The sequence below is a fragment of the Emydura macquarii genome, unplaced genomic scaffold (genome assembly GCF_026122565.2).
Source record: "Emydura macquarii macquarii isolate MOO-44397 ecotype Brisbane River unplaced genomic scaffold, CSIRO-AGI_Emac_v2 contig_1045, whole genome shotgun sequence".
Lineage (NCBI taxonomy): Eukaryota > Metazoa > Chordata > Testudines > Chelidae > Emydura > Emydura macquarii.
In genome coordinates, this window is record NW_027131182.1 from 16,599,638 (window position 1) to 16,627,360 (window position 27,723).

The 27,723-nt window shown below is 43.3% G+C and overlaps 1 protein-coding gene across 1 annotated transcript in view; it reads right to left on the reverse strand.

Annotated features, from left to right (window-relative positions):
* PLCXD3 (phosphatidylinositol specific phospholipase C X domain containing 3) overlaps positions 1–27,723 on the reverse strand; it is a 147,038-nt gene that overhangs the window by 32,223 nt on the left and 87,092 nt on the right. Inside the window, exon 2 of the mRNA XM_067545574.1 lies at positions 15,461–16,169. Within this exon, the coding sequence (XP_067401675.1) occupies positions 15,461–16,169 (709 nt within the window). The remainder of the gene's footprint in view (positions 1–15,460; positions 16,170–27,723) is intronic.

Consider the following 27,723-nt stretch of genomic DNA (forward strand, 5'->3'; position numbering starts at 1 on the left):
ACCTATTTTGCACCTTTGCTGGTGACCAGTACTTTTAAGAACATAATTTTCAATATATATACATACGTCCTTACACAACTTCTATACATGTGTTCACAATGGTATTGATCCATGTGACACTAGCATCTATTTGAGACCTCACCTGACACTCTTTGGTAAACTAGAATGTATATACCAGACTCAGAAGATTCCTCTACCCTTACGTACTCCCCTCTGTACTCCTGGCCTGTTAGCACTAAGAGTTTCCTGGGTCTCAGTGACATAGTGAGATTCTTTGGATTCTAACTTTCATTTTAAATAAAGTGTAAGTTTCTAGCCCCAGTGGCTGCAGAGATAACCTTCCAAAGGTGACCTCAATGACAACAGATGCAGTGATGTTTGCCTCAGTGTGCAAGACAGTGCAGCCTGAAACAATGGCTGAGAGGGGTGGCCTGCCCCCTATTTATCTAATTGGAGTGTTAACTGTAAAACCCACTGATGACGTTGTGGTGCCAACATTAAGTGTTCAATCACTAATCATGTTAGTGGTTGGAATGGGGCTGAGAGTGAGGGTTGAGAATTGGGGAGTTGCTGCAGAGAAGACAATGCAAAGAAAAGAATACTAAAGTTGGTGGGGAAGGGGAAGAGAAACAGAGAAAGGAGATAAAGGAGGAAAGAGGAATCAAAGGGTGAGGATAGCAGTGGGTCTGAAGAGCAGCAGATTTTCCCACTGAATTGTGAATGTGACAATAAAGCTTTGAACTAATAATAACCTCCAAGTCAGTGGCACAGCTATGGGCACCCGCATGGCCCCACAGTTTGCCAACATTTTTATGGCTGACCTGGAACAACGCTTCTTCAAAACTCGTCCCCAAATGCCTCTTCTTTACCTACGCTACATTGATGACATTTTCATCATCTGGACCAACGGGAAAGAGTCCCTCGAAGAATTTCACCGGGATTTCAATAATTTCCATCCCACTATCAACCTCAGCCTGGACCAGTCCACACAAGAAATCCACTTCCTGGACACTACAATAAAAATAAAAGATGGTCACATTAATATCACCCTATACCAAAAACCAGCTGACTGCAATACGGATCTTCATGCCTCCAGCTTTCACCCTGGACACATTACACGATTCATTGTCTACAGCCATGCCTTAAGATACAACCAGATTTGCTCCGATCCCTCAGACAGAGACAAACCCCTACAGGATCTCTATGAAACATTCTTAAAACTATAATACCCACCTGGAGAAGAAGAAACAAATTGACAGAGCCAGATGGGTACCCAGAAGTCACCTACCACAGGACAGACCCAACAAAGAAAACAGAACACCACTGGTCATCACCTACAGTCCCCAGTTAAAATCTCTCCAACACATCATTAAAGATCTACAACCTATCCTAGCAGATGATCCGTCTCTCGCTCAGGCAGTGGGCGACAGACCCATCCTGACTTACAGACAGCCCCCCAACCTGAAGCAAATATTTACCAGCAACTATACACCCTACAAGAAGTCCAATCCAGGAACCTATCCCTGCAACAAACCCCGTTGCCAGCTCTGCCCACACAGACTCTAGTGACAGCATCACTGGCCTAACCACATCAATCACACCACAAGGGGCTCATTCACCTGCACATCCACTAATGTTATATATGCCATCATGTGCCAGCAATGCCCCTCTGCCATGTACATTGGCCAAACTGGACTATCACTTCGCAAAAGGATAAATGGACACAAATCAGACATAAAAAATAACAACATCCATAAACCAGTTGGAGAACACTTCAATCTCCCAGGACACTCTGTAGCTGACCTAAAGTTGCTATACTTCTACAAAAAAAACCTTCAAAAACAGACTCCAAAGAGAAACTGCTGAATTAGAAATTATCTGCAAACTTGACACATTCAAACTGGGTTTAAACAGGGATTTGGAATGGCTATCCCATTACAAGAAGTAATTGGCTCTGATCACCCATTCTCACTTCCTACTCAATGGTTGTCATTAGACCTCAAGTACCTGGCTTTCATCCACCTACCCCACTGTTGTCTATGCCTTTGGATATGTATATGTTGCCTCCTATATATGTTGCCAATATTTGCTGTATTAAACTGCATCTGAGGAAGTGGGCTGAAGCCCACGAAAGCTTATGCCTGCTAAAATTAAATTTGTTTAAAGTGCTACAGAACTCTCGTTGTTTTAACAAATAACTAAATGTTCAGTTATCACAAACTTCATATTCTCCCCCATGATCTCTACATAAGTCTACCGCTGACATCAGTGCGCATCCCCTGTGCATTATGGGGAATGTAGAGTCTTTAATTAAAACTCAGCCCACCAACAATGATTAAACATAGAGTCTGACCCTTTCCTCTGGATGAAATTGACATCCCTGCCTTAGAGAGTGATTCCAGACACACCAAATTTCTCCCATAGTTGCCTGAGTAGCTAAGAAATCAGAATGGGATGTCCTGATCTTAAAATACCAGGAGGCTATTTATGTTCCCGACCAGCCAGGAGGCCAAACAATCACTTCTTAGCTAATCAAGAGAAACACGGGGGTGGTGCATCATTACTGGTAATATTACAGTTGTGCCTTTAATCAAGATGGGTCCCATTGTGCTTGTCACTTATGCAAACACAGAGTGATAGACGGACTCTGCCCCCCCAAGAGCTTATAGACAAGACAAACTAAGTATATGTCTACACTGCAATTGGGAGGTGTGACTGCAGTACATATAGAAATACCCAAGCTAGCTTTGATCTATGTACAGCAGCAAGGAAGCTGGGGCAGCACAGGCAGCGGCCGCTTGAATATATACCTAGGGTGGTACGGGGTATCAGGTGTACATGGGTAGGCAGAGCTAGCTTTTGCAGCTACCCTTGCATTGTGACTCAAGCTAGCTTTGACCTAAGTAGATCAAAGCTAGCTCCAGTATGTCTGTATACGCTGCAATCACACCTCTCAAATGCAGTGTAGAGCAGAGTGGGAAACAGACACCGAGAAACAAAGTGAGTTGCCCAAGATCACACAGCAATCTGTAACACAGTTTGAAATCCACAGTTCCTGAGTTCTCATCCAGCACCTGATCTACAGGACGGCATGAGCATGAACGCTAAATAGCAGAGCTATTCTACTATTTAGAACTATGTCTGAAACACAAATGGAATCAGGGTTTAATGCCTTATGGCACATATTACAATATTAGTAACATTACGGCTCCCAGAGTATAATGCTTCTTGTGATGTGGCTCTATCAACAATTTTTTGGTGGGATGGTGCTTGCATATCACCATGGGTCCCAACTGCTTCTGACAAATCAGTCTGCTTCATTTCTTATCGCCATTTATGATATAATATATTCTCAATAACAGTTGCTTGGTTACTAAAACTCTCACATCAACAGCTGTAATATTAAAATCGTGCCAAAGGTCAAATCTCACTGAATGATCAGTAAGTGCCTAAAATACGTATATTTTATTTGCCTTAACATCTGATATTAACATTGAAAGACATTTCACTGTAATCTCTTGTACGTCTATTACAGCCAGAGTGTAATATGGTATCATGTGTGAAATACAATCATCAGAATTGTAGTAGCATTTCCATTATAAACTCCTAATACATGCAGTTTATATCTTGGCCATAAAATTCATTCTTAGCAGATAGTGGAATAGACTACTTTTGCCTAGCAGTAAATTTGTTGAGAAAAATTCAATAAAATCAGATTAGCTATTTCTGAGCTCTAAGTGTGAAGGAAAACACCGTAAGTTTTATGGTCACATAAAGAACAGTACTTAATGAATTCAGCCTCACAATGCCCCAGTGAGGTATTATTGTCTCTGACCTAGTGGAAGAAAATATTGCACAAATGCTGTTTTGAAGGCATTTTGATGGCTGTTGTGTATGCTAGATTCATGTATAATGATGCAACATCAAGCTTTCCTGCACGACTGATCTGCCCTATGGCTTGTGATATTTACCAGTTCATTTATTGCACCAAAATACTGGCTTGCTTTTCTTCTGTTAGATAACAGTGGGTTGCCAATGTCCCTGTGTTACTTCCTGTGTATATCATGTACCTACCTACTCCACGTGTATTCTGCATAATTAACAGCTTTCTTAGGATATGTACAAAGGCTGTGTGAAAGGATGTGGGAGTCTTTCACAGGCAAAACTGGTTTCAGGTATGGATATGGCTCCAAACTTCAGAGAAGACTTAGGCCAGCTTGGAGCATATAAACAGTGGCCTGAGAGCCTACTTCATACAATCCTCCTCCTTATATTTAGTTGTCTTCTGATCAGACTAGCAGCTACTTAGCTCCCTTCTCCTCCCAACTTCTGAGATGGCTTCAGGCTTCAAGTGAGACAATATTTATCAGTACGATGTAACAACCCTTTTTCGTAGCCTACCCTATTGCCACATAGCAGTGCCCCTGCACCCCTTCTAGATCAGCATTTCTTTCTCTCGCTCGCTCTCTCTCCCTCCCTCCCTACCTCCACACTTCTCCTTTGGACCCTGTTCAGCATGCATTATCATGGCACATGGTTAGCCAGCAGTTGCAGAGATCAAGGGTTTGTGTGAAACAGAATGACTCTCTCTCTCTCTCTCTCTCAGATGTTGGCTGCATCCTACCATCCTGGCTTTTTTACTAGGCTGAATCTCCAGCCTGCTCTGTTCTCCGGAGAAAGAAAAGAGGAAAGCAGCACTCAAACAAGCCACCTTCCCGTGGCACAGTCAAAGAGGGTAAAAAAAAACCTCTAGTCCTTCTGTATGAACCAGAGCATAAGATCCTGGTTTCCACAATCTTGGCCTGGAGAGAGGATATAAACAACTCCAGTTCCTCCATGGGCAGTGAAGGAGGAAATCTTGCCTTCTGATCCTTTGGCATGGTAGAGAGAGAGAAGAACCCTCAGTCCCACTGTAGAGGAAGCAAGAATCTGTGGATATAGAGCTATGTCTCATGGAGTGAAAAGGGAAAGAGACTCCTACTAGCTTGCCTTTCTCAATCTCCAAAAAGCACCAGGTCTTGGTAGCTGCTGTGAGTGTCCCAATTCCATTGGGAAGGAGATAGCATGGGTAATGGGGTTGTATGAGTCAAAAAGAAAGGAGGGAATGGCAGGTTTGGTTGGTGATGCAAAAGAAAGATGCAAGCTTGTGATTAGGAGATGAACAAGGAAGACAAGAATGGATAATGCTGGGGGGGAGAAACAGCTCCGCCGGCTTTATGGGACCAAGGGAATTCTATGCTTGCCATTTCTGGCCTGTTTTCATCCATTTTGTACCACTCAAGCAGCATAGAGGGCATGTAGGAAATCAGAGAATCCAGCCCACTGAATTTTTATTGACAGGGTGCTAGTAAGTCTAGAACTACACAAACCCACTGGTCAGAAAATGGTAATGACACTTCTATGTATCTAGCTAATTACATGGCCCTGTAGCATCTGAGTCAATTCCTGTGTGCCAGTACTAATACAGTATCGTGGGACCTAGAAGTCACTATAGGATGCCCTGAAGTTATAGTGGTGTGGCATCACGACTTCTGTTTAAAGGTCAACATTTCTAAGTGCTCTAAAATCAATATGCTTAGTCTGATTACATGAAATTTGATGTGCCTCAGCAGGTTACAGGGTAGGGTTAGTGAGCCAAATTTGGGGTCATTTGAGCTGAGAGATGTGAAGATATAAGCCCTGAAAAAAATAGCTATTTTTCCAAGAGTTTCTAGGGGTGTGGTGGGTTTTTTTGTTTTTTTTTGAGGAGCTAGAGATCAAACTGTTGATGTAATGTGGGTCAAAATGGTCTCAATCGGTTGAGTTTTTCCCAAGGTGGTGCATGGCATCCACTAAGTCTTTGGGGGATTCAAACTGAGAAGGTATTTAAGAAAAAAAACATTATCTAACTTTCGTAACTGTTGTTCTTCAAGATATGTTGCTCATGTCCATTCCAATTAGGTGTGTGCGCACCATGTGCACAGTCGTAGGAAGGCTTTTCTCCTAGTGGTACCTGTCGGGTCAGTACAGGCACCACTTGGAGAGGCGTCTCCATGGTGCTGTGTATAAGGCCCTGCTGACCTGCTGCCTCTTCAGTTCCTTCTTGCAAGAAGGCTCCAACAGAGGAGAAAGGCGGGTGGATCTTGGAATGGACATGAGCACTACATCTCAAAGAACATCCATTTTTTCTTCTTCAAATGCTTGCTCATGTCGATTCTAAGTAGGTGATTCCCAAGCTGACCATAGAAGGAGGGGTCAGAGCTCATGGAATCGCTGACTGAGGCATGGGTCTGCCGAATGCTATGTCATCTCTGGCCCACTGAGTAATGGCATAATGAAAGGTGAATATAGGGATCGATGACAAAGTTGTGGCCCTGTAGATTTCCTGTGTAGAGCCCTGCACCAAGAAAGCTGGTGAGGAAGCCTGTGTCCTCGTGTAGTGCATTGTCAATGCTGAGGTTAGCACCTTAGCCACTACGTCGCAGGTCCTGATGCAGGAGTTGATCCACAATGAGATCCTCTGGGACAATATTGGGAGACCCTTCATCCTCTCTGCTATAGCGATGAAGAGTTGGTTTCATTTGTGAAAAGGCCTAGTCCTTTCTATATAGAAAGCTAGCACCCGCCTGAAATCTAGAGAATGGAGGCTTCGTTCCCTGTTATTGGCATATGGCTTCAGGAAGAACACCAGGAGGAAGATGTCCTGGTTCATGTGAAACTGGGTTACCACCTTAGAGAAGAAGGCCAGGTGGGGTTGCAACTGAATCTTGTCTTTGTAAAACACCATGTACAGCAGGTCGGATGCCAAAGCCTTGAGCTCAGACATCCTTCTGGCTGAGGTAATCGCGACCAGGAATGCCACCTTCCATGAGAGGCAGAGGAGCAAACATGTCGCTAAGGGCTCAAAGGGAGGTCCCATTAATCTGATGAGTACCAGATTAAGGTCCCATGCTGGTATCAGACAGCAAACCTAAGGGTAGAGACTGTCCAGACACTTGAGAAAACAGTTCCAGAGGGTAGCTGTGTTAGTCTGTATACAGCAAAAACAACGAAAATCCTGTAGCACCTTAAAGACTAACAAATTCCTGTGGCATAAGCTTTCGTGGGCTGCAATGCATCTGAGAAAGTGGGTTGTAGCCCACGAAAGCTTATGCCTGCAGGAATTTGTTAGTCTTTAAGGTGTTACAGGACTCTCGGTTTTTTTTGGGGTTTTTTTTATGAGAAAACAGGTCATCATTGCATTAGCAAAGACTGATTGTCTGTCCGCTCCCAGGTGGAATGCAGAGATCACCACTAGGTGCACCTTTATGGAGTTTATTACAAAAGGAATGGGAAGTAATGAGCTGGGATATGAGAGCAGTCTAAGCATGTATTATCTGCACACACTCCAATAAAATGAATGTGGTCAGTGTGAGGTGCAGCTGTATTGAATGGCAGAGGCAGCAGTTAGCTCTGCTTGGTAAAGGTGTGTTTGTGAGATCTGTGGACTACTTTGAAGTGTGTGATAGAGCTGTGACTGTGAAATGAGGAGATCTACTTTTTCCACCCTCTCAGGTGTGTGAGGGAAGACACAAGGTGCATGTGTGCCTTCAGGATGCAGTAGGCATCATCTCTAGGCAGAATTGTGGAGGGTTATGCTGGTAGCAGGGCATAGGGTTTTTATCACAAATGACAGTGTCAGAAGTCACTGAGGTGGAATAGGAGAGGATTCTAATGCTTTAATGATGGTTAAGTGAAAGTGTAGGTCAAGATGGTATCCTGGGAGCAAGTGGAAGTGAGCTGTAAAAGGCTGTGAAGTGGTTCTTAAATTGTACACGTGTGGTTTTCTTTCTGGGGAGTTGGCTAAGTGTGTGAGTATACGCCAGGATCTGGAACCTCCTGAATCTTAGACTGCCAAGAGCCAGTGTGTATGTGGTATGTGCATATTGAGGCAGTGCTGAAAGAGGGTAGTAGGAAGATAATATAGGCCACTTTGTCCTTTAAGAGTGTTGGATTGAATCTTTTGGATGAGAGTGAATGGGCTGTAAAAGGAGTTGAAGACCTTGTACCATTCTGTAATGCTGGGGCTAGTATGTGTGTGAATGGGGTGTATCGGGGCATTGCTGAAAGAGAGCAGACTTAATTCTCTCATAGGCAACTTTAACTGCAGTTCCTGGTTTTCAGAAATTTATGTTTTGCTCAACTAAAGTTCTGCAAGGGGACAACATTCCATCAAGCAATCTGAACTCAGCACTAACACATGAAATCCACCTTGAGAATAAATCTGGAAGGGTTTTTTGTGTTAATCTTAGTGTTTATCTTATAACTCACAACTGAAAAAGAGCAGGAATGAATTGTCTCTTTCACAGGATGTACAAAGCAGCTAGGCAAGCGCAGACTTATAAATACACTTATCCTTTGGGTCAGCACTTGTCGACATCTATTGGCTGTAGAATTATCATAATTATCTAAATAACATTGGAAAGAGCAAAAGAAAGCGTAACTACTTTAATGAGCCATTTGCAGTTTCACTGCATCAGCCATGTATATTGAGGTATTCATTACCTCATCTTCGAGACAAGCATATGCTAGTGACAGGATAAACCAGAGTGAATGAAAAGTTATTTTTAATGATGGAAAATATTTACCCCTTTCTCTATATCCAGGGATAACAAGTGCTCAGATACTTCTGATGGGGTCATATAAGAACCTAGACAAGTACATAAGACCTAACAAAATGTTGCAAAACAAATGTTTTGATGTCTAATGTGCTTGTAAATCCACATACATACTACGTGTGTGTGTGTGTGGGGGGGAACGTCCTGTGATACTAACCCTTTGAGTATTGAGCTCTAAAACCATGTCCCCTTGGCTGTAAAACTGATTTGTTATTGGTATGTGTTCAGGTGCCTAGAAGGCTTTTTAAAAATCATTGTACTCATGTATTTTGCTGTATTTATGCTGCAGATTCATGGAGTATGACAACCAAACATTGAAGGGGGAAAATTATGTTGGAATGGAGATATGCTCAGAAGCTATCATGATGAGCGCCATAGAACTACAATAAAATGAACATTGGGACAAATCCCAGAAAATGCTGTGCAACTGCCACTATTTGTGTTTGTGTTCCAGTAGTGCCTAGCTGTCCCAATCAAGGGCAGAGCTAATTGTGCTGGACACACACACACACACTCACTCTATCTCTCTCAGAGCCAGACCCTGAGATTTGGCCAGGATTTGGCTGTTTGCGTAGTTTTAGAAAATATATTCATATGCCAGGGAATTGAACTACTGCTTTGGCTTCATAAAAATGGCCACGTACCACCAATCATGATCAACAAAAATGAAGGTAGGGAGGCAGTGTGTGTGTGGAAGTCTCAGATCCCAAGCAAGCAGGTTGATACCAATGACACCAATGTAATCAGTAAATCTGGTAAAAAAGTGGCAACCTTTTTTATTTTTTGCAGAAAATTAAAGAAAAAATTCTCCTGCTGTAATGTTTGGGTTACAAACACAGAAAGCCTGATCCTCCAGCATCAAAGAAATCTATGCTAGGGTGAGAAATGACTTGGAGGTATGGCAGTGCCACTTACTGATTTGTGAACACCACTTCTTGCTGCACATGGGATTTTTCTTTGAATGACTCCCACCTACATACCAACTAGGTCTGCCCCTACTTAACTTGTGACAGCAGCCAAAGATGGTCCCTTGGCAGGCAGCCTTTTTGGCCCACTTATCCTTCTTCTCCTTTCTTAGACTTTGGTTTTTATCAAAGGTTCCTATGTGTCTTTTTTTTTTTTTCTTGCCCTGGTTGCTTAAGCAGAATGGTACATTTTTAGTGTGGTAGGCAAGGATTTAGTGCCATGTCTGCTGAGTGATACATTATTCTTTGAGATTAATTTGGAAATAAAGTATTACTTTTGTAGAGATGAGTGGATTTGTGTCTTATTTCTTGTTCTGCAGAAACATTAAAAGTACCTCAACATTCCTGCATCCTCTAAGGGAGCTATGCTATTCAACTCTATATTCTTCAACTTCAGAGATAGCAAGGGTAAGAACAGCTCCAATGTCATTTACCAGCTGCGATAAAACTGGCAATTCCATTGAAAGTCGGAAAACAAAACAGATTCATGTAAAGTACAGGTTTATGCTTATGTTTCACAACTGTCTTTCAGATGTACTAAAGGCAGCTGTTTCACTGTCAAGTTAATTCAATAAGCAAAGGAAATGTAAGTCATTTGGTGCGTACTGTTTGCTAATCAAAGAATATTTCTTGGCATGCAGACTGTACATGACAGAATGTTAAGCTTGAAAACATATTGTTAGTCCTCAAAGTTTTTATCAAATCCAAGAAACATAATGTACAATCATGTGAACAATTCCTCTCATTAAACCACTGAAGGCCAATGATGCTGTATAAAATTCAAGCTGTACTGAGTTTGTGGCCATCTGAGGGGGTTTATAAGAAAAGACTTTTCTTTCCCATCTCTGTGTAAGGGCACAGGGACCGGTGATATTATTATTTCTCCTTCTTTCGGATTATTATCCCACAGAGAGTCATGTGCACTATCAATAGCAAAGCCCATAAGTAGGCATTTTATCTGCTATTGAACTGTGTTTTAGAAAGATCTGAGATTCCTTCCCTCTTATCTAGATTACTATAATCCTCCCATATAGTACATTGGCTACAATGCCAAAGGTTTGTGTGTGGGGGGAAACAAAACCATTTTCCATTCTGAGAAGGATTGATCAGCAACTTTCTATAGCTTCATCTATACTAGGGGATTGTTCTGTTGCATCTTGAACAAGTGGGGCTGCTCCAGTGCAAGCTGCATTGGTGCAGGGCATCTCCAACAGCCATCTTGTCTTGGCTGCAAGGAGCTGCTCTGTGTCCATATGCAGTACTCACTGCAAGCGCTGGAAATCTCTGTAGTTTGCTGCACCTATCCCACAATTCTCAACATGCTCCGTGGATACACACAATAGATGGCATATGCTTTCTGTTCACAATGCAGATCCCAGGATAGAGGGGCACCAGATTCACCCTCTTAGTAGGCCATTGCTGAACTACTTTAGGAGTGCTGCTACTCTTGGACGATGCACCAGGAGACTAGGAGCTGGATTTAATTATTGTCACTCACTTGTTCAGGTTTCTTTTAAACTCAACATTTTTCCTGTTCTTTGTTTTGCAGTTAAATTACTGCTCCCTTTTTTCTTGTGCTCCCCAGTGGGACAGAGAGATTGAAGTGGTCTGGGTGTGTGATGGCAGGGAGGACATCCCTGCCAGTTCCTCAGTGGTTCCCAGTTGGCAACCCCTGCCCAATCCTTCCCTTAATGCAGTGGGGGCCCAGAAGACGTACTGGTTCTTGGTGGGATCAGTGGCTGGCATAGCTGCAGAGGTAAGTGGATCTATTCGGGCAGTGGTTCCCAATCTGTGACCCAGGGGCCAAAAGTGGCCCATGGCAAAGTGCGCTGCCTGGGTCCCTAGGTGCTGGGGTCCCTGCTGGAGCCAGAGGGAGGCGAGCACTGATCTCCCGTCTCCCGGGCTGCAGAAGAGAGCCAGAGCCTAGCGACCCAGGTGGAGTGCACGGGGCTACAGGACGCGTGCGGTTGCCCTGCTGCAGCCAGGGAGATGGGAGATCAGCGAGGAGGCAGCCTCCTTTCTGAACTCCTTCCATCTGGCTGCACTGTATGTGGAGGGGAAAGAGTGGAGGAGCTGCTGGTGGAGACTGGTGGCCCTTCAGGGTTGTAAAAAATGATATCCGTGACTCTCGAGCCAAAAAGCTTGGGAACCACTGTATTAGGGGATGGGGGAAGGGAATTGCGTGCTGTGTATCCTTTAACTCATGACCCCTTTCTTTGTTTTCCAGCTGTCAAGAGCGTGAGAGATGCTGTGAAGCAGCATTTAATAAGTACACTGCAGAATGTGTGCCACGCACCCTGTGTTGGCTGTCTGCTATCCTCCAATGTTTGTGCTTTGCAGATGAATCCTCATAGGACCAAACAAAGAAAGTTTGCAAAGTTTTACCTGCCCTGAATAATAACAAGGCTGTATTTTCCAACCTGTCTTTACTGCTTTGGAAGACCAGGCTGGGGATGGAGAGAGAGAAGTGGGCAACTGTGGAGGAGGGACAGAGCCAAGCCAAGATCAGACACGTTCGCCTCAGGTTGTTGCAGACCAGGCCTGAATGAGGGATGTGCACTGCTAAGATTAGCTGAGTAGTCTCAACTGCTCTTGGGACTTCAGGCTGCCAGCAGATAAGTGGCTTGACGGAGGACAGACCCACTCGTCTGAGCTACCAAAACATTCACTGAAGGGTGGGCAGAAGCACTGTAGGATTGCACTGGGATGACAAATTGCAGTCTTGTTGCTATTAAGCCAGTTTTTGCCATCTGCACTGGCACTGCAATAGTGCACAGTCATATGGTGGTGAATAAACACCAGGCTTAGCCTTGTCCGGAGCAAGCACAAGCACAGTAGTGGTATGAATAATTATGTGCTGTTGCAAGCTTTTTTGTGTGTGCTATATGATATGTTACAAGTGTGTTGGGTGTTGTATTAATGTTGGCAATGCCAGCTCCCAAACAGACATATTACAGCTTCTGTTAGTAACCAGTAAAGAGTGCGTGTATATGTGGGTGTGTGTGCACGTGCTGTTTTTCTATATAAATTAACAAGTACTGTGTAACACAGAACACATATAGTAGCTGTCTACATACCATACCATAATCTGAATTATGTAGCCACTCAGAAATGGGCAAAGTAATGTTTTTTCCAGTTAATTATAACATGCCTTCCTGCAGTAGGGTAATGAGCATCACATACATGCATCACACGTACATCAGAGTACAGATTACATGCTTATAAACTAGTAAAATCTGAATGCAGGGACGGTAAGAAATGTTCTATACTTAGTAATATTGTTTTGCTTCCTTGTATTGCTCATCCATCTATTTTTGAACAGGATCACAGTCACATGGGCAGCAGCTTTGGAATATTTCATCTTCACTTTCAAAGCAGTTATCACAGTGAGTTCATTGCTATTAACTGTGTAGAACTCACATATACTCCCATCGGCTGTATACTGCTGTATTGTATTTTTGCATTAACTAATGACATATCATTCCTGGCAGGCAATATGTCACAGTTCTGGAAACATCTTGAAACTTTGTTTCTCTTACAGCTATTATATAAGAGGGAGTGGGGGAATAAATATTTTAGAACAAATTTGGATCCATATGTGTGGCTTGTGGGAAAATCTCAATTATGGTTTTGAAAGACACGATCACCTGATATTCCTGTCCAATTATTTTTAGATATTTCAAATATGTTAATTAGTGATAGGTTCAAATTTCATACAGAAATGAGAAGCTGAGAAGCCAGAGATTCAGAAGATACAAATCTCAACCAATCATAAAAGCCTGTACTCCATTCATGCCTTATTTTCTTCCAAACAGCTACGAAAAAGACCATTCTGAGCAGGAGGAAACAAAAATGGATTCTTGAGGTGTTTCCCTGCACTCACTAGCACAGCAATTTTAAAAAGCAGACTTCCAGTAAAGGGTGAGAGACTGGTAGTTTGTCAGTTGTGCTACTGAAGATTCAACAGTAAAAGCCTGTGACAAAACAAAGGAAAGAAATGGGGTGCTTTCTAGACACACAGTAAAAGTACATCTACACTGTGATAAAAGACCCACTGCACAGACAAAGCTGGCTCAGGTCAGCTGACTTGGGCTTGTGCAGCTCAGGCTGTGGGGCTATAAAGTTGCAGTGTAGAAGTGGGGGCTTGAGCTGGAGGCGAGGATCCGAGATCCAGCTAGCAGGGAGGGTCTCAGAGCCTTGGCTTCAGCCTGAACCCAAATGTCTACACTGCAATTTTTTGCCCTGCAAGACCAAGCCCTGTGAGCCCACGTCACCTGACCTGGGCTCTGAGACTCAGCGGTGCAGGTTTCTTATTGCAGTGTAGTATCCTCAGAGACAGTCCCTTCCCCAGGGAGCTTGTAAATGTTATGCAGGTGAAACATGTAGCAATATCTGTGGGTCAGGTTGCACAAGCATTTCTGTTCTGAAGTCCTTTCAATTACTTATATCAGTTTTGCTGTCTTATCATTTAGGCTGAAGTTTAAACTTTGTTTTTTTTCCAGCCTGAATTTGTCTCGGAAAGCTGTCATAAAAACTGGTCAGCCCCTTTCAACAATGAGGTGGTGTCTGGGTTGCAAGTGTCATAATTATTTGGGAAAAGTGGTTTCATCCTTAGCCATTCACGATATTGAAGGAGACAGTATTCTCTATGGATTTTCCCAACACATGTGCATCCGTGGAGAACAAAACATTAACAGACCATTGTCTTCATTATAGCTTTTTTGTTTTGCAATGCTCTTGAGCCTTATGGTACATCTACACTGCAACTGGAAGTGTGACTGCATCACATATTGATCAATGCTAGCTTAAGTACCAAGAGCAGTGAAGCCAAAACAGTGTGGATTTCAGGATGGGGCACTGTCTGACTAAATACCCACTGTCCCGGGCATTTTCTGGAATAATGCATTTTAAAATTGCTGTACATACTCAGGGTGGCTAGCCCTTCCTGAAGTCTGCACTGCAACAGCTTCATCAGTATTGGCATGTGAGCTACCTAGATTACAGCTAGCTCAGGTACGTCGACACATGATGTAATCACACCGCTGATTCCAGTGTAGACATACCACAGTGTAGTGGAATGGCCACCTGAAATTTGGCAGGCACATAGTCACACAGATGTGCCTTTAGGTGGTTTGGTGAAAACTGGTTGTGATTTGTCCAAGTCAGAAACATTATAATAATTGTATAATAATTGTATGCACACTGATTTTTGTAATGTAACCTGTCAACATCCTATTCACTTTGTGCATGCATAAGGTCCACAGGAAATCTTGCCTCTTTCTGTATGATGAATGCTAGAGTGTTTGGGAAGGACATAGACTCTAAAAGAGTTCTGCCATCTTTGATGTGCTGAATGAAGTTAAATAAAGGAGGATGTATGGCTCCAGGCTATGTCTGTATAGAGGGGGTGTGAAAGTATGTAAGGAAGAAAATTTTGCATTGTCTGGCTTTGTTAAAGAGACAGAATGAAATATCTGTTTCTCCAACACCTGGAATCTGTGCCTAGATCCAATAACTAAACCTAGGCTGGGTTCAGTTATTGCATAGATTTGCCCATATCTAAAAAGCACATTTTTTGAATAAATATTTGCCATGTTAAATGGTAAGAAACAAAATGTGGAAAAAATAGTATCCAGAAAGAATCAGGACTTTGTTTATGCTTTAGTGCGAATTCTCTTTCAAGATAAACTTTCATTGTTGTGTCATTTTAAATGCCTTAACATCACTTTTGAGCTTTGACTCTAACCCATCATAGCAAAGAAAAAATCTGTTAAATCTTCCACAATAGGAGCAGTAAAAGCAGAGCTAATGACATACAGACAGCACAGTCTGAACACAAAGTGCCTTCCCGACACTTACCTTTCTGTGATTGTTTCTCTGAGTCCACTAGCAACACCCTTAACCACAGTACTAGCTTTGGGGGTCAGCACCACTTGAGAGATAAAAAAGGAGCCCTTCTTTCTTCTCTCGGTGATTGATGCCTGGAGAAACTGAATCAATTTTTCTGGGTCTGTTGTGTTTGCCCAAGGAGCTGGCATCATCTGCCCTGGCCAAAGAAATGGCACCTCAAGAGCAACTGGACTGTGATAAAATACCAACACTTGGTAATCCTTCTCCCACAGGTACTGGAGACTTACTTCTTGGGCAAATATAGCAGGGCACATTTTATTCCCAAAGGTGCCTCTGAGCATTTGGACCAGGTTCTCATGATGGTATTTCTGCATCCCATAGAAATGATTGAAGTCCAAGAAGACAACTTCTTTATGGTGGTCGGTAAGAAATGCATTGATCTCTTCAAGGCCTTCATTGACTTTGGCACTGAATAAACCATGGGCAAAGTAAAGTTCATTGTCAGGGTCTCTGGGTTTAGTGGAAATTCTGAGATCAAAATATCGTATACCTGCACCCAGCTGGCTAGTAAAGTTCATCGTCTGTGTTGCCAACCATTTTCTCATCAACTTTTTAGCCACAGTCCCAAATACGGAGACAAAATTCTGGACAGTTTCAGGTTGTTCAGGTCCAACTGGAGAGGCTTCGTCAATGTAGAAGCTAAAGGAGTCATGAGACCCTAAAAATATAACAAAGCAAAATCAATGTTGCATTCATAAATATTCTCTGTCAGAATAATATAAGTTTCTGATCAGCACACAGATTCTCTAAAATTGGCCTTGTCCTACCCTTTTCCATCCCCTCCAATATGCTATTTTCATGGAGCCAATATTCATTCACTCCTTTGGCACTTTTAGTGTAGCTGAATGAAAAGAGTACTGCTTTCATGACTAGCCCTTATTTATGCCCTTAGTACTAATAAGTCAATGGGCCTGATTCTCAGTGTAAGTCAGGAGTAACTCCACAAGTCAGTCAACTTTGCAGAAATGTGTGATACCTATGTAAATGAGCAGAGAATTAGGACCAATAAGCGTGTTCACATGACTGTGGTTAGCTGGGTCAGGATCTTTGTGATGAGTTAAAATACATATCCTTGAAATTTTAGAAAAGCTAAAGTTTTCAAATGCATCCATGTGACTGAAGAGCGCAGGTGCCATTTTCAAAAGCACCTAAGTCCCACTGACTTTAATCAGGATCCTAAATCATTTAGATGCTTTTGAAAATTATATCCTAAATCTTTGCATTTACTGGAGAAACAGTGTAAGAATGATAGTTTAATAGTTATAGCTGAAGGAGACATTGTATTCCAGAGCTTAGATTGAGAAGATTCTATTGTGTACTTTGAACAATGATGAACAACTGTATTATTAGAATCATAGAAGATTAGGGTTGGAAGGTACCTCAGGAGGTCATCTAGTCCAACCTCCTGCTCAAAGCAGGACCAACCCCAACTACTGTAATTATTCTACCTGTTTGTGTGCAGAGTTTAACTGCATTGTACATTTTTAAAATTTGTGCCACAGAAAACAGTAAAATGGAACAAAAACAACGCTTTGCATTGCAAATTTCCCTTAGTTTCAAGGATTTATCTTTAATTTGCAATATTTACTTATTTGGTCTAGTTCACAGCCACTTTGTGTGAAATTGCAATTAAGGTTAAGGGTGTTAGCAATATCTAATAAGTTTTCTATCTGACATTGGAAAGAGATGCTTCTGATCTAGTAGGTCTTTTCCATTCTTAACTACTGTGATGCAGTCTAAAGGGGAAGACACTTCAGACGGCATGTGGGCAAATGTGCAAGTTAGAATCTGCAATTCAGATGAAGGAGGGATGGCAGAGCACTTATGCTATGGAACTGCCTGACCTGTTACACAGCCAGGATTTTTCCTGCAAAATGGATCACGGTAGAAAAAGGGGAACAAAGGCCCCTGGCCACCTCTTTCCTACCCCAATCTCTGGGCTGTGAATTCTGACAGAAGTTTGGGACAAAATGCCTGAGGCCCCCAAAGCTATTTGGGTAACCCAGAGAGACTTGTAGAAAACTAGCAGATATTTATATACTCTGATCCCACTGTAATGTGTTTTATCTGCCTTAACCTTTTAATAACTCTTATTTCTTCTCTTAGTTAATAAATCTTTAGTTAGGTTACTAAGGATTGGCTATAGCATTGTTTTTGGTGTAAGGTCCTGAGCATCTATTGACCTGGGTAAGTGACCAGCTCCCAGGAACTGGAAGAATGTAATGTGTGGTGATTTCTGGTTTTAATAACCTTTCATCACAGAAGTCCAGTTTGTCTGTAAGGCCTAAAGGGACTGCTTATTGCTCCATACTAAGCTAGTATAGCAATCCAGGAGCACACTTTTTTTGCTGGTTTGGTTAAATCTGTTTATAGGGAGGAAAAAAACAGTGTGGGAGTGTCTGCCCAGTTTTTGTCAGTCTGACCTTAAATTGGCGCTCTCAGCTGTGATCCACACTAGGCAAGCTGACAACTGTTATTACATTTTTGTGCATTTTGTAATGAAGAACCAAAATGTACCCCTCTTTCCTATTGTCACACTGCATCCCGTCACCTTACCTGGGATGTACTGTTGCCAGCTCTGTGGGTGAAATTCATCCAAGCACAGAGGGCTGTGCCCAGACCTATCCTGCATTTTGTGCAAATCTCTTTGACGTCAATGGGGCTTTTGTGCCTGGAATGGGCTGTAGCACTGGAGTCAAAGTTTCAAGCAAGAAGGAACCAACTGAAATGAGACCAAAGTAGCCCACAAGAGACTACACTTATGTGCCACAGACAGAGAATTGGAGGGATCAAGGTGCACCAGTGCTCAAGGCCCCTGCAATGGCAGGGAAATGATTACGTGAGATATACCCAGATAATCCTGGCAAGTGACCTGCAATCAAACTCTGCAGATGAAATTACCTTCCCCCCCCCAAGATCACTGCCAATCTGACCTAGGGGAAAATTCCTGCCGGATCCCACACGTGGTGATCAGTTTAATCCTGAGCATGTGAGTAAGAACCAGCCAGCCAAGCACCTGAGAGAGAATGCTTAGCGTCACCTCAGAACCCTGGACCTCCCCGTCCAATGTTCCATCTCTAGCTGTGACCATCTGTCATGGTTCAGAAGAAAGAAATAAAAAACTAAACAAAACCCCAGAAGACACTGGGGAGGGGGAATCCCTTCCTCACCTGTGCAGGTGACCAGATGAAACCCACAGGAGCTTTTAGGAACATAAAACGAGGCTCTAAGTGATTCAAATTCCTGGCATCAAGGGTGGGATTTTCATCAACACCTGAGCCTCAATGACTTTCAAAGCACGAAAGTAGTGGAAAACAAGACATCAAGGTTAAAGAAGTCCCCCAATTTGCTCATTTCTGGATGCCCTATGATATGTTAGCTACCACGCGATGAATCTTACATATTGCAATGACAAATGAAAGGTTTTCTTCTTTACAAGGAAAAGTCATTATTGCCCATCTCAAGCTTTGTTTAACCCAAATAATACCTTCATCCAATTCTAACATTACTTTGTTTAACCCAAAGAATACCTTCATCCAACACTAAAAGCACTTCTACTAGGCAACTCATTAAAAGTCCCATTTTTTGTCTTATTGTCTTTACTGACTCCTGGAACTGCATTTTATTTTAAATAAATTGCAAGTTGTGATTAAACTTTCTTCTGTTAAGTGTTGATCTGATACCATATTCCTTCTTCAGCCTGGTTAGATCATAGAGATGTATGTGGTTACCCAAAGATATTCTAATAGACTAGATCTGCATATAGCATTTTAATGCTAAACGAAATGTGTATCACTAGATTAGAGCAGCGACTCATGTTTCAACATATTACAGGACAATTAAATGGAATATATTAAAGGTTCTGCTCAGGCTAGCATTTATTAATCTAGATATCAAAGCAAACCTCTTGTTTGAGACCAGGCTTAGAATATTCATACTACCATAGAAAGGATCACGTGAACACTTACTACCATGTATATTCTTAATCCAAAATAGAGTTCCTTGATTTCAGTAGGATTCTGTATGGAATCAAGGATATGTACAGTAGCAGGTGATTGCAGGATTAAGCGCTAAACTTGTGGGAAGATAGGAACAGACACCAATGGTCTAGTTAGTCTGCTATGTTGCCTCTAGTAGCCTGATGTTCCAGAGGAGGCCATGCAACTCCCATAACACATCTGGTCAATATGAAACAGTGATTATTTAAATGACTAGAGCCAAGAGCGGCAGCACTAAAGTCTCATAGCAGAGGACTACACTTGTCAGTATACACAACTTAGCTTTTGTAAAGTAAACCACAGACAATACAAAGGAGAAAATTCATTTCATGGTCGGCAAGGTTCTGAATGTTTTGAGCCAGGGAAGTTTACAGAAGTAATTTTTGTTCTCTTAGTATCTTTATGCATAGGCCTGAGTTCAGACAGCTGGGACTCTGAGGGGATAGGGACAACAGAAGAGAGTGCCATAAGTTTAGAGAAACAGTGTCATGTTGTGCAGACTGGACAGGAGGAAGTCATTAAAAGGTCTCAAATGACAAATGAAATCAATCTGTACTGTTTGGTTTGCTGATTGACACTGTGCATTGAGCAGATGTGATCATATCTGGAGCTGACCATGATGATATAAAAATTCTTCCTAGTTAGAGAGTATAACTGACTCATAACAGTTTTATAAACTGTTTTATAAACAGTTTTATAAACTGTTCATAAATAATTTGAACAGTTTCTTCCAATATGAGTTATCATGCACTTGTCTACATCAAAATTCTCTGTCCTCATCTTGTCCTGTTACCTTTACAAATCTACTCATATGACTTTGAGATTCCAGCACCTTTGCGCCTGGAAGGAAAGTTATCTTATGGTCCTCATTGCCATCACATCCAATTGTTGATATTCCTGATAATGAATGGATCTCTTACAACCATAGTCTTTATTATATCGCAAACTGGTTCCATTCTATTTGAAAGATTACCTTGGTGGGTGAAGAATCCTCCTCCTCCTCCCTCCACTAGAAAGCGAGTCTTTAGGGACAATTGTCTGTCAGTATTCTTTCTGTCAACAATGACATTGGCTTCCATAACTGAAGGAAGGATGCCACTATTCTGAAGTAAGGCTAGCAGAACCAGGAAGCAGAAAGAGGAAACCCAGGACAGAGCACGGGACTGGAAACTTACAATTCCCTGAGATCGAATCTTTGCTCTACCACTGACTTGCTCTGTGGCTTTGGATTAGTCACCTATTCTTCAACTGCACTCTAAAGACCAGAAATTCCCATGCTCGTTACAGTTTCTCTGTGACACTCCAGTTTCCTTTCAAGACCTTTGGGATACATTATGTTCATGTAGTTAGATTAGCAGCTGCCACAGACCCAAAGACAACTTCCTGCACATGGAAGGCTGCTGATTTGCAGTGGTTTCTGCACCCTGATCATTTGTGTCACAATAGTGCCTAGTGGCCCCTAACGTATAGCTACGTAACAGTTAGCAAGAGAATCTCTGCTTACAGTTTAAACAGACAAGATGGACAGTTTACAGTTTAAACAGACAAGATGGACAATGGGGGGTGGCAGGCACTGTAAAGCAAAGTGACTTGCCCAGAGTTACACAGCAGGAGAGCCAGGAACACAAACTACATCATCTTATTGCTAGCCCACTGCCATATCCATTAGAGCATATCCCAAGGGCCAGTTTTCCTGCAATATATATTCTGCCACAGGCTGTCTCCAAGGAGGGTGAGGTGAGGGAATGACAGCAATTCAGTGCAGTGCTCGCTGGGAGGCTTTTTAAAATGCGAAGGAAAAGATCTGGCACTCACACCTTCACTTTCACTCAGAACAAACTCTTTTTTTAAATTGACTCGCTATTTCCATCTCACTCTTTTCTCTTATACACGTGCACATATGCATGCACGCACGCACGCACGCACGCACGCACACACACAGGGCTTCCCACTACTCTGCCAACTTTTTATACCTTTTCACCACAATCATTCAGCTTCCCCACAATCAGTCTCATCAAGGATTGGTTTCCGTTCTTATATTTACAGCTCTCAATCAGTCACACCAATTTTATGTACCCAGCAGGGGTAATGTTTTGATAATTCTCGTTTTAAAATAGCTCATCAAAAAGAAACTTGAAAACTAAAAACACTCACCAATACTTACTCACTGGATTCCCACTCAGCCAAACTCCTTTTTAGCATGGAGTCACACTGTATACGTTTCTGTTGCTGGCCTCTCAGCTTCAGAAGTAATTGCAAATAATGCTTCTAGTGTCTGCAGCATGTACAGTCAAAAAAATAAAGTGGTCATTTTCAACCACTGAGACATTAAACTTTGATGTGCTTACACATAGTCAAGCATTATTTAGATCAGGGATGTTAATCTTCTGGCCTGCGGGCCGGATACGGCCCACCAACCTTTTTCAGTCCGGCCCCTGGCAGCAGTGCACGCTGCCACGAGATCCCGCAGCTTCGTACTCTCTGGTGAGAGTACAACGCCACAAGATGTCACAGCGTCGCATGCTGCCTCGAGATCTGTGTACTCTTGCGGCAGCGCATGGAGCACTGTGCGCACGAGACGCAGCGCATGGAGCGCTGTGTGCACGAGACACAGCTCATGGAGCGCTGTGTGCACGAGACACAGCGCTCCAAAAGTGCCTACTATTTCAATTTATGGTATGTATGGCCCACTTGAAATACATTTAATTCAAATCTGGCCTGCCATAGCAAATGAGTTTGACACCCCTGATTTAGATATTCAAGAGTAAAGTGTATAGTAACATCAAACTTGCAAGCAAAAAGCTTCTGGTACTTTCATTAAGGAAATGGTCTTAGTTTTCTATAGTGAATTATTTTAACAGGACAATTGGGAATATACAACTGACTGCAGCCTAGTTATCAACATATTTATAGCATCCCTGGAGGGCTGAACCCCCATTTAAAAAATAATTGGACTCAGTGGTGGAAAAAAGACCCTAAGGGAAAATGTATTTCAGTTTAGAAGTTGTTTCTTTAGTTCCATAGAGATTTACAGAAATACTGCCAACCTATTGTTCTTGGCTACCCAGCATTATTCCCTCATTCATAAAAAGGGCAAGTGTGGTTGGATTTTAGTTTGTGTTTCTCCCCCTACCATCTCTCAGTAAATGCTTAGAACATCTTGCTTAATGAGGGTCTGGTTACTGCTCCCTAGAATAGTGGTCCTGAAATGAAATACTTCTTCAAAGCAGTGCCAGACTCCATCACATCCTCAGTAGCACCCTCAAGATTCACAAGGTACAGCAAGACACAAGTAGGATACACAACTCTGACACATTTTGTGAGAGAGATGAGCTTCCTCCACACCCTCTCATGCAGGAAACTCTGTATCAATGTCTACTGCAGTCCTGCCCCCAAACTCTTCTTGAGGAAGGGTTAGGCCTTGTCTACATTAGCACTTATGTTGGCAAGGACGAGAGATGGGGCGGGAGGCAATCTTTAGGTCTGTCCCCAGCTCCTACCACAAAAACAAAGCTCAGTTGCTTGTTTTCTTGAATCCTAAATCAGCTTATGAAAACATTTTCAAGGTTTTCTTTTCAAGGAACAGGGCTAGAAACTTAGGTCTGATCTACACCAGAGAGTTTTGTCAACCAAAGTAAGCTTTTGTCGACAAAACAGTGCTGGTGCATACACTGCAATCACACCCCTTACCCCCTCCACCGACACAACTGCCCTGTTTTTAAACAAAATAAAACCACCTCGATGAGAGGCATAGAGCTTCTACTGACAAATGTTTATCGACAAAGCATCTGTGTAGACACCATGCTTAGTTATGCTGTGGGAAATGGCCTCCAGGAAGTGTCCCACAATGCCCATCCTGACTGCTCTGGCCATCAGTTTGAACTCTGCTGCCATTGAGCGACCTGCCACTTCCTCTTTAAAGTCCCAGGATTTTTTAATTCCACTGCCTGCTTGGTCGGTGGGGAGAGCTCACATCGCATCTTCCCAGTTGACCATGGTGGCTCCAGGCACCAAATGCTCTCCTGCTTGGAGCACACCGGAGCTGCTGGACCTGACTGGCATTTGGGAAGAGTTGACCATACAATCCCAGCTCCGCTTTAGCCGTAGGAACTATGATATCTAAAGCCAGATTTCTGGAATCCTGGCAGAGAAGGGCTAATGAATGGGACATACTGCAGTGCCAAACAAAAATCAAGGAGCTGAGGCAGAGCTACCAAAAGGCCAGTGAGGCAAACTATCACCCTGGTGCAGAGCCAAACAGCTGTCGCTTCTATAAGGAGCTGGAAGCCATCCTCAGCGGCGACCCCACCTTGACCCCTAACCCACCTGTGGATACCTCCACGGCCCTGGGGCCAGCAGACACTGGAATCTACCCCAAAGATGAAGTCGTTGATGAGGAGACAGAGTTGGAGAATGACTCGGAGCTGGGGACCGGTTCATTTGGTGAGGTGGGGAATCAGGAGCTCTTCTTGACTCCAGAAGGTTGCAGCCAGTCCCAGCCCTTCAGCTCTGGCATGCTGGATGCAGGAGAGGGGTGCTCATGTAAGTGTTTTTTTTTAATCAGATGCAGCTTGTGTATGTGAGGTAAAACCATCCTTTGTTTTTTTGCATTATAGGATAGAAGGGATAGAAATGCACAACAGTAGATGCGTTTGCACGTGCTTCGCATTCCCCTCTTCAGCTAAGCAATGTGGCAGAGAAGCATGTTAATGTATGCAGAGATTTCATGGGAATCCTCCAGAGAGATCTCAAGAAAACTTTCCAGGAGGTACTCCCAAATCTGCTGCCGAAGGTTCCTTGGCAGAGCAGCTTTGTTCCTTCTGCCATTAAAGGAAACTTTGCTGCACCAATCGGCAATCACTTGTGCAAGGACCAAAGTGGCACACAGGTGAGCAGCACAGGGACCTAGTGTGAAGCTGCTCACATGGAGGAGATGCACCCTAGCATCTCTGCTTACTCTGAGGAGTGAGATATCAGCTTCTATGGCCCCCACCTGCAGAAAATGGTGGTACAATTTACAATTTTGTCCCTCTTGACCTGCATTGAGACCCCCAAACAACCTTCCGCCCAGGTTTATGGCCCCCTCCAACTCCCTGGGAAAAACTCACCATGCCCTGCTTGCCCGTGGAGCTGTGCGATTGCCGGGGGACAGTGAGAGACAGGTATATTTAACAGTAATGCATCAATGCTGTGATTGCATTCACAACCTACTGTTCATTGCTTATTGTGCTTGCACAGATGTGGCCTTGGCGGTCAAACATCCAACAACCAGCAAACAGCTGTGGCTGATAAGAAAAAGACCTTGGAGGAGCAAAGAGGAGATGTTCCAAGAACTCCTCCACTCCTCTGAGGGAGACAAGAAAGAAAAAAGGGCATGGAGACATATGGATTGCCAGGACAGAAAGAAAAACCAGGAGTAAGCGATGAGAGGTCATGAGCGCATGATAAAAGCAATGGAGGAGCAAACGGAGCTGCTGAAGTCACTAATCACGCTGCAGACTGAAATCATGCGTGCTCCCCCCCCCTGCAGCCAATACAGAACTGCTATCCATGCTCTCCACAGACTTCATCCACACATGCCTACCAAAGAGCAGCCCATCTCGATATCCACTTCACTCCACCCCTTCAGACAGCTACCAGAAAGATAGCTGTGACAGCTCACACTGCCCCTTACCACATTCTCCCCTCAAGCCACGTTTTTCTGTTTGTTGTAAATTCCTATTATTTAATAAAGACAAAACGTTTGAAGAATAAACACTTTTCATTTGTCTCTTGCACACACTGGTTGCACCTCTCATTGATACACAGAGCAAGCTAGATAGCAGTCAGCACGACACATTGCTGTTTACAAAGACACCTTATTGGGGTTCATTGTTAAAAGAGTACCTCAAGGCCTGCCTGATTTGAATGGCCCCCTGTTGTGCCCTTCTAATAGACCTGGCACCAGGCTGCTCATAGTCACCTGCAAGGAAGTCTGCCTCTGTGCTCCTGCGAGGAGCAAACTTTTCACCCTTAGCTTCTCATAAATTATGAAGCACACAGCAGGCAACTATAACCATGGGAATATTTTCCTTACTGAAGTCTAGCCTACTATAAAGGCACCTCCAGCAAGCCTTTATTCTGCCAAAACGCACATTCAATGGCCATTTGGCATCTGCTCAACCTGTTATTGAAATACTCCTTGCTGCTATCCAGGTTGTCCGTATAAGGCTTCATGAACCACGGCAGTAAGGGGTAGCTGGGTCTCCCAGGATCACTATGGATATTTCAACATCCCCCATTGGAATCTTTTAGTCTGGAAAGAAAGTCCTTGCTTGCAGCTTTCTGTACAGGCCAGTGTTGCTGAAGATGTGTGTGTTATGCACCTTCCCTGACCAACCTGTGTTGATGTCGGCGAAATGCCCAGGGTGATCCACAAGCTCCTGCAGCACCATAGAGAAGTACTCCTTCCTGTTTATGTACTCGTTTGCAAGATGGTCTGGGGCCAAAATTGGGATATGAGTGCCATCTATCACCCCACCACAGTTGCTAATCCCATCATTGCTAAGCCATCCACTATTTCATGCACACTGCCCAGAGTCACAGTCTTTCATAGCAGAATGCGATTAATGACCATGTGCACTTGCAATAATACAGCTCTAACAGTGGACTTCCCTACTCCAAACTGATTAGTGACTGACCAGTAGCAGTCCTGAGTTGCCAGCTTTCACAAGATGATCGCCAAGCGCTTGTCCACTGAGAAGGCAGCTCTCCTTCTGGTGTCCTTGCATTGCAGGGCAGGACAAGCTCCGCACAGAGTTCCATGAAGGTGGCTTTGCACATTCAAAAGTTCTGCAGCCACTGTTCGTCATCCCAGACCTGCATAATAATGTGATCCCACCACTCAGTGCTTATCTCATGCTCCCAAAAGCAGCACTGCACTATGTGCAGATGCTCTGTAAATGCAAACAGTAATGCAACGCTGTTCACTTGCATGGCACATAACAGGTCAGGTGCCTTGGATTCCAGTTCTGATTGGGAGCTCATGACATACTGCATGACCAGCTGCAATGTGTTCAGAACACTGATAGCAACAGTGGAGAGCAGTGCAGGATCCATCCTTTCAGATAGAGAAGGTGGGTGCTCAGGAAACGGGGGCCATTGAAAAATGCCGTGAAATGCAGTCAGAAACCCACGGAATGATAGGACGGAAATCATTGCATCATGGGATGTAGAGTCCATGCCCATGATGCAATGCGGCCCAAACACCTTCCCGCAACTCCTAACGGCACAAAATGGCAAGTTGAACACTGGGGTAGTTACCCACAGTGCACTGCTCTAATGTCAATGCTATAGCGCCGAGTGTGGATGGGCTTTGGCGACACAGTGAGTGCTGTGCATATGGACGCAAGTGCTGTAATTACTGCGTTTTTTGATCACCACTGTAACTTGCATCGACAAAACTGTCTAGTGTAGACAAGGCCTTACTTTGTAAAAAAAATAAATAAATAAAAGCAAGTCAGCTAAGATTCTCCTTTGCATTTACAGCTCCCCAACTTGGGTGCACGTGCCCCAGCTATGGGTTTCATGAGGCAAACTGCTGAGGCAATTTAAAAAAAAAAAGGCAATAAAGAACACACGCAGTCCTCCTGACAGCAGGTTTTCCCTCTCATTTGATAATTTACTTCGCTGTTGGTCTCTTGTAACTGTTTGCGTGGGAGGAAGTGTTGCAATGTTTTCTATGAAATTTCACAAAGTTAAAAAGACATTGCTGAGTGCAGATACCCTCCCACCTCTCCCCAGTCAACCCACTACCAGACGGATTTCAGCACAGAATTCACGCAGATAAATGAAAGCATGTGTTGGGATGATACTAACTTACTATAAATCATCGTGGTTGACATAAGTCTGATAAAGCTTGGTAAGTCTGAGTGTTAAAGGATTCTAGGAGCAAGGCCTCTTACCACTAGACAGATTACATGGGAAATCACTAAGATTACCAAACTTGCACTTGGCACTGACATAAGCCATGAATGGTTATCCAGGCCCTGTGTGTGTAGCTGTGCTGATGTGACAGACCAACGATCATGGTCAGCCAATGGCCAGTTTGCCTATTGTGTACACGTGGAGGTGTGTAATAGTGAATCTGGGACTAACTGACCTGGGTCAACTGACCCTGTAGAACAGCACGACATCAGGTGCCTGGATGAATAGTTGACAATATGTCAGCCGATC